This window comes from Pan troglodytes, chromosome 6, assembly GCF_028858775.2.
Source record: "Pan troglodytes isolate AG18354 chromosome 6, NHGRI_mPanTro3-v2.0_pri, whole genome shotgun sequence".
NCBI classification, from domain to species: domain Eukaryota; kingdom Metazoa; phylum Chordata; class Mammalia; order Primates; family Hominidae; genus Pan; species Pan troglodytes.
In genome coordinates, this window is record NC_072404.2 from 96,477,976 (window position 1) to 96,492,565 (window position 14,590).

Sequence of the window (14,590 nt, forward strand, 5' to 3'; positions counted from 1 at the left end):
ATATATTTATTTTTCATAGTAGCAAAGCTCTTGCCATAATTTTGATGAGCACTCTTTAGATATGCATTAGCACATAAATGCTTATATAAGTTTGAATTCATAGAGTGCTCCCTAAAAGAATCTTATGTCCTGAAAACTTATACCCAAAATGGCCTGAATGATAAAAGACTTTTCACTGTGAGAAATGTGCTCCTCCCCCAAAAGCAATTGGGAAATGAGAAGCAACAAGCAAACAAGAGGCAGATAAGGCATGTCTTAATCAAATATATATATGGAGTCTTAAATATTCTTACATACTTTTACATTCTTACATATACAGAAAGATTTCTTTAGGAAGATGGCTATTTTTGTTAATATATATATATGTGTGTATCATAACTTCCTCCAGGACATTTTAAAATACGGATCTAATTTGACGGAATCTAGACTGCCGGAAAAGAAGTAGTTCACAGCTAAGATAAATACAATTTAAAGGGCAGAGATCAATGTCTGGGGAATTCAAAATGCTTTGAGCCAACATGTAAAAGCTATATTATAGCCTATTGCTTAGGACAGAGAAGTCATACTTACAGCAAATAAAAGCCTGATCCAGGCAGTTAAGGTTTATAATCTCCCTCCCTTCAGTGTGGGCTGGACTTAGTGACTTGCTTCTTACAAATAGAATATGGCAAAAGTGATGGCATGTCACTTCTGAGATTTGTTTTCATAAGTTGTGGCTTTCATCTTAGATGCTGTCTCTCACTCCCTCGCATACTTGCTCTGAGAGAAGTCAGCTTGCTATGTTCAGGGCCCACATAGAAAGGAACTGAGGGAGGCCAATAGCCAATAAAGAACAGACACATAAGGCCAACATTCCAAGAGGAAGTGAATCCTGCCAACAACTACAGAAGGGAGCTTGGTAATGCATCTTTCCCCAGCCAAACCTCAGATGAGATTGCAGCCCCATCCAACAGCTTAGCAATAGCCTCACAAAAGACCCATAGTCAAGACTCATAGAAAATATGAGATAATGAATATTTCTTATTTTAAATCATTAAGTTTTAGGGATAATTTGTTAAGCAGTGGTAGAAAACTAAAACAAAGGATGATTTGGAGTCCTGAAGAGAAGCTAAAATAGAACTCACAACTATAGCTCAGCATTGACTCAAACTTGAAAAGGGGAATGTATTTTTGATGTGTGTAATGCAAAGGTCAATCCCTAGGTAAGAGAAAAGATCTTGAGACTCAGGTAGTAATGACAGCAGAAGAGATTGGAAAGATGAATCCAGGTTCTATATCCTTCTCAAGTAACCCAGTAAAATGAGAATTTACTTTTAATTTTCCTTAAAATATATGCCTCAAAATTTCTTTGTGAAATATAAACATTTGGTTGTACATTAGAATTAACTCTTCTGGACTATATTAAAGAAAAAGGTAGGAAAATGGGGAACTGATATGGTTAGGTTGTGTCCCCACCCAAATCTCATCTTAAATTGTAACTCCCACAATTCTTACATGTCATAGGAGGGACCTGGTAGGAGGTAATTGAATCATGGGGGTAGGTCTTTCCCATGCTGTTCTCCCGATAGTGAATAAGTCTCATGAGATCTGATGGTTTTAAAAAGGTGAATTTCCCTGCACAAGGTCTCTCTCTCTTTACCTGCCGCCATCCATGTAAGATGTGACTAGCTCCTCCTTGCCTTCCACCATGATTGTAAGGCCTCCCTAGCCATGTGGAACTGTAAGTCCATTAAACTTCTTTTTCTTCACAGTCTCGGGTATGTCTTTATTAGCAGCATGAAAATAGACTAATACTGTAAATTGGTACCAGTAGAGTGGAGCACTGCTGAAAAGATACCTGAAAATGTGGAAGCGACTTTGGAACTGTATAACAGGCAGAGGTTGGAACAGTTTGGAAGACTCAGAAGAAGGCAGGAAAATGTGGAAAAGTTTGGAACTTCCTAGAGACTTCTTGAGTAGCTTTGACAAAAGTGCCAATAGTGATATAAACAATAAGACTGAGGTGGTCTCAGATGGAGATGAGGAACTTATTGGGAACTGGAAGAAAAGTGACTCTTGTTATGTTTTAGCAAAGAGACTGGAAGCATTTTGTCCCTGCCCTAGAGATTTGTGGAACTTTGAACTTGAGAGAGATGGTTTAGGGTATCTGGTGGAAGAAATTTCTAAGCAGCAAAGCAGTCAAGAGGTGATTTTAAAGCCATTCAGTTTTATAAGGGAAGGAAAGCATACAAGTTCAGAAAATTGGCAGCCTGACAATGAGATAGAAAAGAAAATCCTGTTTTCTGAGGAGAAATACAAGCCGGCTGCAGAAATTTGCATAAGTAATGAGGAGCCAAATGTTAATGGGGGAAATGTCTCCAGGACATGTCAGAGGTCTTCACAGCAGCCTTTCCCATCACAGGCCTGGAGGCATAGGAGGAAAAAGTGGTTTCATGGGCAGGTCCTAGGGTCCCCATGCTGTGCGGCGCCTAGGGAGTTGGTCCCCTGTGTCCCAGCCACTCCAGCCATGGCTGAAAGAGGCCAATGTAGAGCTTGGGCCATGGCTTCAGAGGGTGCAGGCCCCAAGCTTTGGCAGCTTCCACATGGTATTGAGCCTGCGAGTGCACAGAAGTCAAGAATTGAGGTTTGGGAACCTCTGCCTAGATTTCAGAGGATGTATGGAAATGCCTGCGTGCCCAGGCAGAAGTTTGCTGCAGAGGTGGGGCCTTCATGGAGAACCTCTGCCAGGGCAGTGCAGAAGGGAAATGTGGGTCAGAGCCCCCACACAGAGTCCCTACTGGGGCACGGCCTAGTGGAGCTGTGAGAAGAGGGCCACCATCCTCCAGACCCCAGAATGGTAGATCCACTGACAGCTTGCACTGTTCACCTGGAAAGGTCACAGACACTCAACTCCAGCCCGTGAAAGCAGCCAGGAGTGAGGCCATGCCATGCAAAGCCACAGGGATGGAGTTGCCCAAAACAATGGGAACCCACCTCTTGCATCTGTGTGACCCAGATGTAATACATGGAGTCAAAGGAAATCATTTTGAAGCTTTAAGATTTGAGTGCCCTGCTGGATTTTGGACTTGCATGGGGCCTGTAACCACTTTGTTTTGGCCAATTAGTCTCCCGTTTGGAATAGCTGCATTTACCCAGTGCCTGTACCCAGTTGTATCTAGGAAGTAACTAACTTGCTTTTGATTTTACAGGCTTATAGGCAGAAGGGACTTGCCTTGTGTCAGATGAGACTTTGGACTGTGCACCTTTGAGTTAATGCTGAAGTGAGTTAAGACTTTGGAGGACTGTTGGGAAGACATGATTGATTTTTTAAATGTGAGGACATGAAATTTGGGAGGGGCCGGGGTGGAATGATATGGTTTGGCTATGTCCCCACTCAAATCTCATCCTGAATTGTAACTCCCACAATTCCCACGTGTTGTGAGAGGGACCCAGTGGTAAGTAATTTAATCACTGGGGCAGGTCTTTCCTGTGCTGTTCTCATGATAGTGAATAAGTCTCACAAGATCTGATGGTTTTAAAAAGGGGAGTTTCTCTGCACAAGCTCTCTCTCTGTTTGCCAGCTGCCATCCATGTAAGACATGACTTGTTCCTCCTTGCCTTCCACCATGATTTTGAGGCCTCCCCAGCCACGTAGAACTGTAAGTCCATTAAACCTCTTTTTCTTCCCAGTCTTGGGTATGTGTTTATCAGCAGTGTGAAAACAGACTAATACAGGAACTATAAGAGGAAGAAAAAAAGACTAGAGAGACATTTGACCCTACAAGGTTAGCCTTTGAGAGGGAAAGTTTCCTACTTGGACTTTCTTAAAAAAAAAAAAAAAAAAAAAGACTCACTATAGCACTTATTTTGTAGTACAATTATTGGTTTATCTGTCATATGTACCAGACAAAGAGAAACTTGGATAGAAATTGGGCCTTATTTAGATATGTATTCTAACACATTTTTCAGGGTAGAACAAAGTAAGCATTTATGTATTTAGTGAATAAATATATCAGTGAGTAACTCTAATGGTTAGGGTTCCTTATTATGGTGTCATATTGAAAGTATCAGATTACACAGAATGAGATATCTCAATTTAAGAGATAAGAAGTTCTTGGTTCCATTTTAAATGGTGTTAAGCCCGCTACACCCTAACTCTCCTATCATACAGCATTGAGTTTACCAGCTTAGACATCAGGGCAGCCCAAATCCTAGAACTGTGCAGCAAGTGTGGGCAGGAAAATCTCCAAAAGAAGTATTATTTTTATGATATCAGAAGACTGGGTAGAAGCATGCCTGAGAGTGTGGAAGAAATCTCTGGGTTTTGGTTTATTTATTTATTTATTGTTTTCTCTATTCCAGCCCTACCCCAAAGTAAGCCCCCATGTGAGGGCAGTGACAATGGTGGTTATACAGATGCCCAAAAAACCACAGAAAAAGCACTTATCTATAGCCAGAAGACCCAGGAAAGAGCCCTCTGACCACCCCTGAAGGGCGTGGCAAAAAGTCAGGTTATTCCTCTTTCCTCTTGCCACTGTGTGGCAAATAAAGACTCAGTTATAGGAAAGGCACAACAGTGTGAGAAGGCTAAAACTCAGAGAGAAACTGCAGCTTTCTAGCCAGAGAACTGGGATAAGAGATCCCTGGAAGCTGGGGAAATCACAGAAGAGGTGAAGTGCTGAAGGAATCACAGAAGAGGTGAAGAGCTGAAGAAGAAGATTCTCTAAATTTGTGTACCTCTGTATGAACTGACAGAAGTCTTAGGCTCACCCGCAAGATGAACATGCTCAAGACAGGCCAAAAAGAGCAACATGAAGGCTTTAGAACTGACCTAGAGTGTAGACTCCACAGAGGTCCCAGACTGGCACCCAGCGGCACACACATGGGATAGATACAAACAGCTGTACAGTCTTTAAAAACTGAACCACTGCCTACAGAAGGTAGTCAGAACATGTAGTCTAAACCTCTCCGGGTTGATTATCTACTAAAGCAACCAGAACAACAAAACCAACAGTTTCCAGGAGATTTTTACATGACCCCAAGGCTCATAACATAACACTCAAAATTTTCGTGATAAAATCCAAAGTTACTTGGCATATAAAGAACCAAGTAAATCTAAATGGATCATAAGAAAAAAGCAATCATGAAATGCCAATTCCAAGATGCCAGAGGTTGGAATGATCAGACAAATATTTTAATTCAGTTATTATAATCATCTTCAAGTATAGTCATCTTTTGCTAATGTGATTGTTGTAATAAACTGTCTTTCATCTTTGACCTGGAGGCTTCTTGTTTTTCTGCCAGTATTTATGAAACTGTGACAGACAAACTTGTTAGTTTACAAGTAGAGTAAAATCTCAGATTCTTCACAATTCCTGACATGAGAGTTTAACAAACATCAAAAATGAAAGAAAGAATATATCACAATTCCTGACATGAGAGTTTAACAAACATCGAGAATGAAAGAAAGAATATCACCACAGGTCCTAAAGATATTTTAAAAAATAGCAAAAGAATACTACAAAAAAAGTGATATGTCCATTAATTCAACAACATACACGAAATGGACTAATTCTTCTGTCTTTCACACAAAGAGGATTCAGTACTGTATAAAAAGGACAGTACACCAAGCCAAATGTGGTTTGAGAAATGTAAGACTGCTATAAAATTTGAAAATCAATCAGTGTAATTCACCATATTAACAGAACAAAGAAGAAAATATACAGATCTTTTCAGTAGATGAAGAAAAAGTATTTTACAAAATTTTATGAAAGATTTTCATCCATCTAGAATAGTAAAAGTTTGTCTTAAAGCAAATGAAAAGATTAAAGAATACAAGATCTCTTATTGACCAATAATTATGCGTATTTATTTGATTATATAAACACTTTCACAGAACCAAGAACCATAAGATGACTATTTTAGATAAGAAAGCCTCTGGGCCAAAAGTAGGAACCCTTAGAAACCATCAAAACCTTGAAATCTGCTCTGAATACACTCACATTCCATGGACACTGACAGCACAGGACAATGATCAGGAACACAGACTCTGATGCCCAGCTGACTGGGGTCCATCCTGGCTCCAATATCCGTCCATCTGCCAACTTTGTAATCTTGGGGATACTCAAGTAACTTTTTGGTGCCTATTTCTTTTTTTTTTTTCTTTGTGTGTGTGTGTGTGTGTGTGTGTGTGTGTTTATTTTTAGTGGAGATGGGGTTTCGCCATGGTGATCAGGTTGGTCTCAAACTCCTGACTTCAACTTATCCACCTGCCTTGACCTCCCAAACTGCTGGGATTACAGGTATAAGCCACCACTCCTGGCCTAGTGCCTGTTTCTTAATTTACAAATGGAGATAACAATATTGCCTAACTTATAGGACTGTTGGGAGGATTAAGGGAGTTAAAACATATAAAACCCTTAGAGCAGTTGTTCGGGAGGCCTTGAACTCTGCAGAAAACAAGGCAAATGGATAGCATTGTTTATTTACTCTTGGGCCCGCTCCTTCCTTTTGCACTCCCTCTAATCATAGTGAACATTTACTGACCTCTTATAATGCAGCAAGTGCTATACTAAATGATGTACATTCATTATTCCATTTAATCCTTCCAATATCCTTGTAAAATAAGTACAATTATTATTTACATTTTTCAAATGAGAATATTGGATTGATTCACTTTATATAGAGACAGAAGTACAAATACAAACATACACACACAAATCACCATTTAGGTTATCATCATGTCTTACTTTTATTGATGAGTCTTTCTGTCTTCTTGGGTAATCTTTTATGTCTGGCTCATCCAGTATATATTAATTTTGTAGTTTAAATCTCTAAGAAAAAAACCTCATTTCATTATGGGTGGCAAACTACTATTTTGCTCACATACCACCTACCTGATTATTGACTACTTTTTACTTTAAATATGTTATTTTATAACTTTTTCCAAGGGTGTAGCTATTTTGGCCTAGCAATGGGCATACTGTGGTATGTGTACAGAAACCCGAGCCAGCAGGGTGCTTACTGCACCCAGGAGTAGGCATTCTTGGAGTCAGTGTGGGAACAGATTTCAGTCATGTCATCATGTATTAATAACAGAAACACAGTATTAATGAACAGATCAAACTCTCCCTGATGGTTTGAAGCAGACCTGACTCTTTTGGAATGTTTTCTTAGAAATAAGTTGATCAATTTTTTCTGTACTTTATGCCAATGGCTATGTCAGCATGGCTGATTTGGAGGCTAATTATGTGATTTTTATAGCTATTCTGGGAAAACATGAACATACTGGAAATAGAATGGGGGAGGATATGAGAGTGTTGACCTAAAAATGGAGACAAGCCAGACTGTTAATGATTTCCATGCTGTTCAGCAGAAATCATCTCCCATGGTCTCTGTTGATAGTTTGAATCTAGGGATGACAGATTTCCAAAATATGGTTACTTAAGAAGTGATTATAGGAAGTCATCTCTTCCTGTCATTAAAAAAAATAATAAATCTGGGGCTGGGCGCAGTGGCTTATGCCTGTAATCCCAGCATTTTGGGAGGCTGAGGCGAGCGGATCACGAGGTCAGGAGATCAAGACCATCCTGGCTAACCCGGTGAAACCCCGTCTCTACTAAAAATGCAAAAAATCAGCCGGGCGTGGTGGTGGACGCCTTTAGTCCCAGCTACTTGGGAGGCTGAGGCAGGAGAATGGCATGAACCCAGGAGGCGGAGCTTGCAGTGAGCTGAGATCACGCCACTGCACTCCAGCCTGGGCAACAGAGCGAGACTCCATCTCAAAATAAATAAATAAATAAAAAATAAATAAATAAATTAATTAAAAGTCTGTGGTCTACTTTAAAATAGATCATTATTGGGCTGGGTGCGGTGGCTTACGCCTGTAATCCCAGGACTTTGGGAGGCCAAGGCGGGTGGATTATGAGGTCAGGAGATGGAGACCATCCTGGCTAACACAGTGAAACCCCATCTCTATTAAAAATACAAAAAATTAGCCAGGCATGGTGGCACGTGCCTGTAATCCCAGCTAATTGGGAGGCTGAGGCAGGAGAATCACTTGATCCCAGAAGGTGGGGAGCTTGCAGTGAGCCGAGATCATGCCAGTGCACTCCAGCCTGGGTGATAGAGCGAGACTCTGTCTCAAAAAAAAAAAATCATTATTACCCAACAAACATTTTATTGACCAAATTTTTGCCTTAGTCCTTATGTGAAGGAAGTATAGTAGATTTCACATAAGAAAAATTAGATGTAAGAACATAATAATCTCAGGCAGTCCTTCAAAATTAAACAGGAGGAAGAGGTGGAAGTTAGGGAGCGATGAGAACGGAACTATTTATGAGTTAAGGCATTGAAACCGTTCATTTAAGTAGCTCCTTCTCATTCCTAAATTAATATACAGGTGACATCAGGTAAAACTATATATCTATATCCTTTAAAATAATTTAACTGTTGAATTCATTAACAATCATTACATGTGAAAGAAAAACCGGCTCAAATTGGCTTTAACGATAAGGGTATCTATGTCATCAAAGACTCAGTTTCTCTCCATCTCTCCATTTTGCCTTGCATAATATAGGCTTTATCCTCAGAGTCTACATAGTGGCCTTCCTGGGAGACTTTAGGGTTTTCCTGATGGTGACCACAATAAAACCAACTTTCAAGCTATACCTCAACATCTTGGAGAAAAGAGATATCTCCCCTGGCATTTTCCATAGAATAGAATTTTTTTTACCTTTCTTTTCACAAGATAGCTCAGTAATATCACCTTAAATATCATTGTTCTTATCCAGTTATGCACGTAGGTCTGCAACAATCACTGTGGTCAGAAGGATGTGATAAAAGGATTGGCTCAAACCAGCACGGACCACATATTCTACAACAGATGTGTGACGGACTCAGCTCTGCACTTACGCACCTCCAAGCCTTGATTATCAGATCATGTCCTTCTTCCCTAATGTTTAATTTCTCTTTGGGGGACTTTGAGGACATTCTGTCATTTGTCCTCCATCAGAACTAACACAATCCATTAAAGAGGTGCAGTAATATTGGACCTCAAAAGAAAAGCACTTACTATTTCAATTTCTACTCTCCCAGGATGTGTCTCTTCTATATAAATTACTCACCTCAGTGATCAGCTCTGCAATACCAAGGGGTCATGGAAGAGATTGTTCTTGTAACGCCACATTTCCTCCAAAGAAATTGGTAGCTATTGGCTTTTCTTTGTGTAACCTTTACTCCGAACATAAGTTAATGACCTACCTCTTAAAAGAAATTAGGCGTGTTCACTTTTAACCTTTTATAAATAGAAAAAAATAGGGAAAGAGAAAAGTGGATAAGTCATTACTGTACAACTAGATAAATTTTCAAAAAGTGAACACACTTTGTAATCAGCACTGAAATAAAGATATAGAACATGATCACTGGCCTAATAGTCTCCCCCTCATATACCCTCCAAGTTACTGAAACCTACCCACCAAGACTAATCAATATCCTGTCTTCTAATACTGTAGACTGGTTTTGCCTAGACTGACTTTATATAAATGGAATTATACATAGTATCTGTTAATCTCTTCCCAGTTTCCATAGCTCAACATTATATTATTTTATACAGTTATAGTTTCTTTTATTCTTGTGTGAGAAAGAAAAATAACTGATGAATATATGAGTTCACTTAGAGAAATACACAGGAGGGCCTTCAAGTAATATAAACTTCTTCCAAAGAAGTAGCACTAAGCCTCATTCTAGAGCTCCACAGGCTGCTAGGTAGTAAGATGGTAATGAGTGCAGGCCACTCTGTTCAAAGCAGATGATAATAGTTAACGTTTATTAAGTGCAGCCAGAAACTGTAGTAAGTGCTTTACATGGATTATTTTATTTAATCCTTACAACTCTATGATGTTTGATGTTTTATAGACTGAAGAAATTGGAGCTTTAGTGAGGGTATCAGATTTGTCTAAGGTCATGGGGCATGATACAGCTTGGATATGAATCCAGAAGGTGTCTCTGGAGTCCAAGCTCTTTGCCATAAAGCCATGCTCTTCTGTGAGATACTAAGTGACATAACACTTTCCAACCATTCAATCCAAAGTACAAATTTATCTCCACTACACTACAGATGCTACTTCACATCAGTAATAAAAATAAAAGGAAAATTGTCCTAGATGAATTTCCACTGGTGTTAAAATAATGCCTGTAATTTCAAAGATGATATTTGATTAAATCAATCAACATTAAATAACGTATAGTCTTCGTTTTTTATCCTATAGTGGACATTTCCTCTTTCTTCCTCCTCTTAGTATACCACAATTCTCACTCCAATATCTTCCTCCACCCATTCAGTCCATGAGTATTGGTATATACTGATGGGCTTAAGCCAAACCACACACCCCATCACCTGGTCACAGGAATTAATACAGAGAGGGCACATAATCCAATTCAGGCCAATAAAACAAGAGATGTTTGCTGGAGGCTTTTGGGAAGAAAGCTTCACTATTCTCCTACTGAAGCCTCATTGAAGAGATAATCTTTATCCTTCTGATCAGTAGGACATTTGAATGTGAGGCCTAGAATTGTAGCTGTTTTGCTAGCATAAGAGAAGTCAGCCTGAAGATGAAGCCAAGATATGGAGGAAGGAAGAGCCAAGATAATCACTCATGAATGAGGAGCCCTGATAAAACCATTCCTGAAATCCCCCTCCCAATGTTTCAATTTAAATATTACATAAAGTTTCAAAACTATAATACCAGGGCTATATATGATGAATTTACTCAGTTGCCACTTCCAGTAATATCTCTCAACCATCAGCCACTTAACTGCCCTGCTGGTAAAGTGATACTGTCTATTTCTTCTGTAAAACAGACTTACTAAGGCCCTTGTCACACTGAACACTCATGTCTAATACTCCTCTGCTTTACACCCACACACTTATGTGCCCATCAGTTAAAGTATGTTGTCACCAAGTCAGTTGGGTTTGCTCAAACCTGTTTACTCTATTTGAGCATATTATTATAAATATGTAATTCAAATAAAGATCTCAAAAATCAATGAAATATAATTTTTAAAGTTGTTTTAATAAAAACTAACTTAAATGTTTTAGAGAGGATAGGTAATAGAATCATACTATCTCTTAATCATTTTAGTGATTACTGTCATTGAATTAAGTGTTAGCCAGGCACTCCTAAAGATAAGTGAAAAAAAAATTACCATAATATAGGAGCTTTCTCCCAGTTTACTACACAAGTATTTTAAACTTTCCATTCCGTTTTAAAGAAGCATAGGTGATAACTATTGTGTATATACATTAAATACATATATACAAGTAAATATATATAGTAATATATAATGTAAAATATATACACATATGTGTATATATGTATATATGCACATATGTGTAAAATATATATACATATATACACATATATATACATATACATGTAAAAGATTATAAAACTCCAATCATGAGAACCATGTGCAAAAAAAAAAAATACTATGACTCTATTTTGTAAATTTGGCATATAAATATACCTTTTTTTTTGAGTTGGGGGTCTCGCCAGTCACCCAGACTGCAGTATAGTGGCGTGATCATGGCTTGCTGAAGTATCAAACTCTTGGGATCAATAAGTTTGATCCTCCTACCTCAGCCTCCTGAGTAGCTGGGACTACAGGTTTAAAAAAATTTTTTTAGACATGGGGTGTTGCTATGTTGCCCAGGCTGCTCTTGAACTCCTGGCCTCAAGCAACCCTCCTGCCTTTGCCTTAACTATACCTTTTTAAGTTTGAATTACATATATAACATATTAAATTTAAGGATATTCTGTAAATAAAAAGAAAAAATATTAAGAAAAGATTCTAGGTTTTTAGTCACATTGCTGATTAGCCAAGCAGCATCAGTCCTAGTTGTGTCAGGTAAGTACATTTCCACCATTGTTCAAAAACAAGTAAGGTTGTCCATATACCTCTTTCTGTCCCCGGCAAGTATCTTAGGCCCAAAGTGAGATGCAGCAGCAAAGTGTGGATTATTACAATTAAATCCAAGCTTATATTGAAAACAATGATGACTTATGGAGTCATGCTGTCTTTTATTATATGTCTAAGAACTGGAATGATATCTCTTTCATAATAGGTGATAAAAATTTCTTTTCAAATAAATATTTTGTTTAGAAGTATGCTATTTTTATTAAAGACTGCCATTTAAGCAGCTGGACATCAGTAAATCATTGAACTTTTAAATCATTCTTCATATTGTACCCTAAGGGGTCTGAGATTTTTTCCTTACCACTTTTTCAAAAAACTAAAGTAGGACAAAAAGCCAACAAAAAATGTCTCCTACACATTTACTTTTAATTATATTCAGCCTCATTTTTAGTCATTTGTTTTACCTGGAAATAATCTTTCTAGTGTACTAATTGTTCCAATATACTAAAGGTTCTAATCTCAATGTAATTGTCTCACTTAATATTGAACTATTAAATAGCTACACATTGGTTTGTCTGTATTTCCAAAAAGGTTTCATTTAATTAATTTTTACCCTGAAAGGTAAGGGTACATATAGATAGTAACATTTACTACCATGTACAAATTGCTAAAACAGAACGCTTTTCCTTTATTGTTTTTATCATCTATTTTATGTATTTGCTTTTTCCAATTTATTTAAATAAATTAAACACTTGAGTTAAAATTTTAACTTCTGGGATAATTTTCAAAGTAAGATAATATAGAATAGAATATGAAAAAAGGCAGCTCCTTTAAAGGTAACAGTATAATTTATATTCCTGTTCACATTTTTCCTGGTTATCTAGAGTTACAAATACATTTGGACTTTTAAAAATATATCATTAAAATTTGTCTTTAAAATCTATGCTTCTCAAAAGATTTATATATGCTTCCTATTTCTACCTCTATACCTCCCATACACATTTTTCAAACTCCTAGAATCTGGCTTCTGCCCCATCACTATCATCACCAATGAGCTGTATGTCACTAAACTCAAATAATATATTTCAGTCCTCAGATGTCTCAAAGCCTTCAACATTTGGACCAATTACACTCTCTTTCCTTGGATTTTTTGACTCCACATTCTCCTGTGATCCTCGACCTTTCTAACCACTCCATCTGTGTCTGTCTTCTTTGCAGACTTATTCTCTTCTACCTGGCCATTAAATGTTGAAGTTCCCTCAATATCAGTCCTAGGCTGTCTCTTCATCTCACTCCTTACTTTGTTTCTAGGAAATTTCACATTCACACAGTGGTTTCAAACTGCCTATTACACCCATCCTTACACACAGATGGATTGCAAATTTATATCTTTGGCCTGGACAAATCATCTAAGCCCCAGACCCAGTTTTCCAATGTCTAATTGTGTCAGACACTGAGAAGCACTGCTTAGACCTCACGCCTTTCAACAAATGACCCATCATTCAGCTGCAAATAATGTGATGAGCTGACAGAGCTTGACTATTGGCTTCATCAGGGTCCATCTCAGGTTTCAAGACAGTCAAACTCCTCAGGAAGGCAGTGATGGTGGAGCAAGGTTCAAGGCCTAACCATGTCCGCACAATCCAGGTCTCCTCTAACAGACAGTCTTTGCCCCACATTACCCACTGGACTTTGGGTAGTCTTTGCTCCAAACTACCCACTGGACAGAGACTTCTTGTCAGCTCTGCATCATCAACTGATGGTTCCCCTGCCCAATCCTCTTCCTTCCACTTTTCTTTCAGAAATGTTACTCCCCAATAAACCTTTAAATTTCTAACTCCATCTCAGCATCTGCTTTCTGGAAAACTCAATATTTTGTACTAGGAGTCATCCATGAAAACCTATATGGATAGACACGGGAATGGGTACAAAGAGTAAATAGCTTGGTAGCACATTAACAACCACTGGAAAGCCCACCGTGGAAAAGGGACTACACAACTTAAGCAAAATGAATTGACTGATTGGTGGTAGCCAGACTCTCAGCAGCCACTCCAGTGCTGGCTAATAGCTCTAGCGACAAGTAGTCAGGGTAGTCAAGATGGAGGCTATGCATGGGTCCTACACCATAGATTCCCATGACTACCTCTGAATGTCTTACCTGCCAACAACAGAGAGCAAAGCTGAGTCCCTAATATGGTACTAGTCTTTGAGGGGACCAACTGGCTACTTGGCAGCAAGTTGAGTATATTGGACACCTTCCATCCAGAAAGGCAAGCAATTCTTTTTCATAAGAATAGATAGACACCTGTGAATTTGCTTTTTCTGTCCTCAAAGACTCAACCAGAACCACTATCCCTGATCTATAGGCATAAAATCTCACACAACACAGCATCTGACCCAGGAAACCCACTTTATAGCAAAGGAAGTACAGGGATGGGACAATAAGCATGGGATATACTGGCCATATCACATAACTTGCCACTCAGAAGCTGTCGGCCAGATAACATAATGAAATGGCCTTCTCAAGGCACAGCTGAAGCATCAGCTTGTAGGCAATGTCCTTTAGAATGAGGCACCATTTTTCTAGGACACAATATTGGTTTTGAGTCAGAGATCTTTACATAGTTCTGTGTCCCAAATAGAAAAGAATACAAGGGTTCAGAAACCAAGTGTGGAAAAAGAAATGGCCTCAATT

At 38.5% G+C, this 14,590-nt stretch overlaps 1 protein-coding gene across 1 annotated transcript; it reads left to right on the forward strand.

The window, feature by feature from the left end:
• The first annotated feature begins 203 nt into the window (after positions 1–203).
• On the forward strand, positions 204–5,379 carry LOC134810548 (uncharacterized). The gene is made up of 2 exons (XM_063815436.1): positions 204–3,638; positions 4,342–5,379. Exon 1 carries the CDS (start codon positions 1,844–1,846, stop codon positions 2,801–2,803), a length of 960 nt encoding a protein of 319 aa, XP_063671506.1. The 5' UTR covers positions 204–1,843; the 3' UTR covers positions 2,804–3,638; positions 4,342–5,379.
• The last annotated feature ends 9,211 nt before the right edge of the window (positions 5,380–14,590 follow it).

What these genes read in the sequence shown, in the direction of transcription:
- LOC134810548 (XM_063815436.1), top strand. Translation starts at nt 1,844, where the DNA reads ATGTGGAAGCGACTTTGGAACTGTATAACAGGCAGAGGTTGGAACAGT.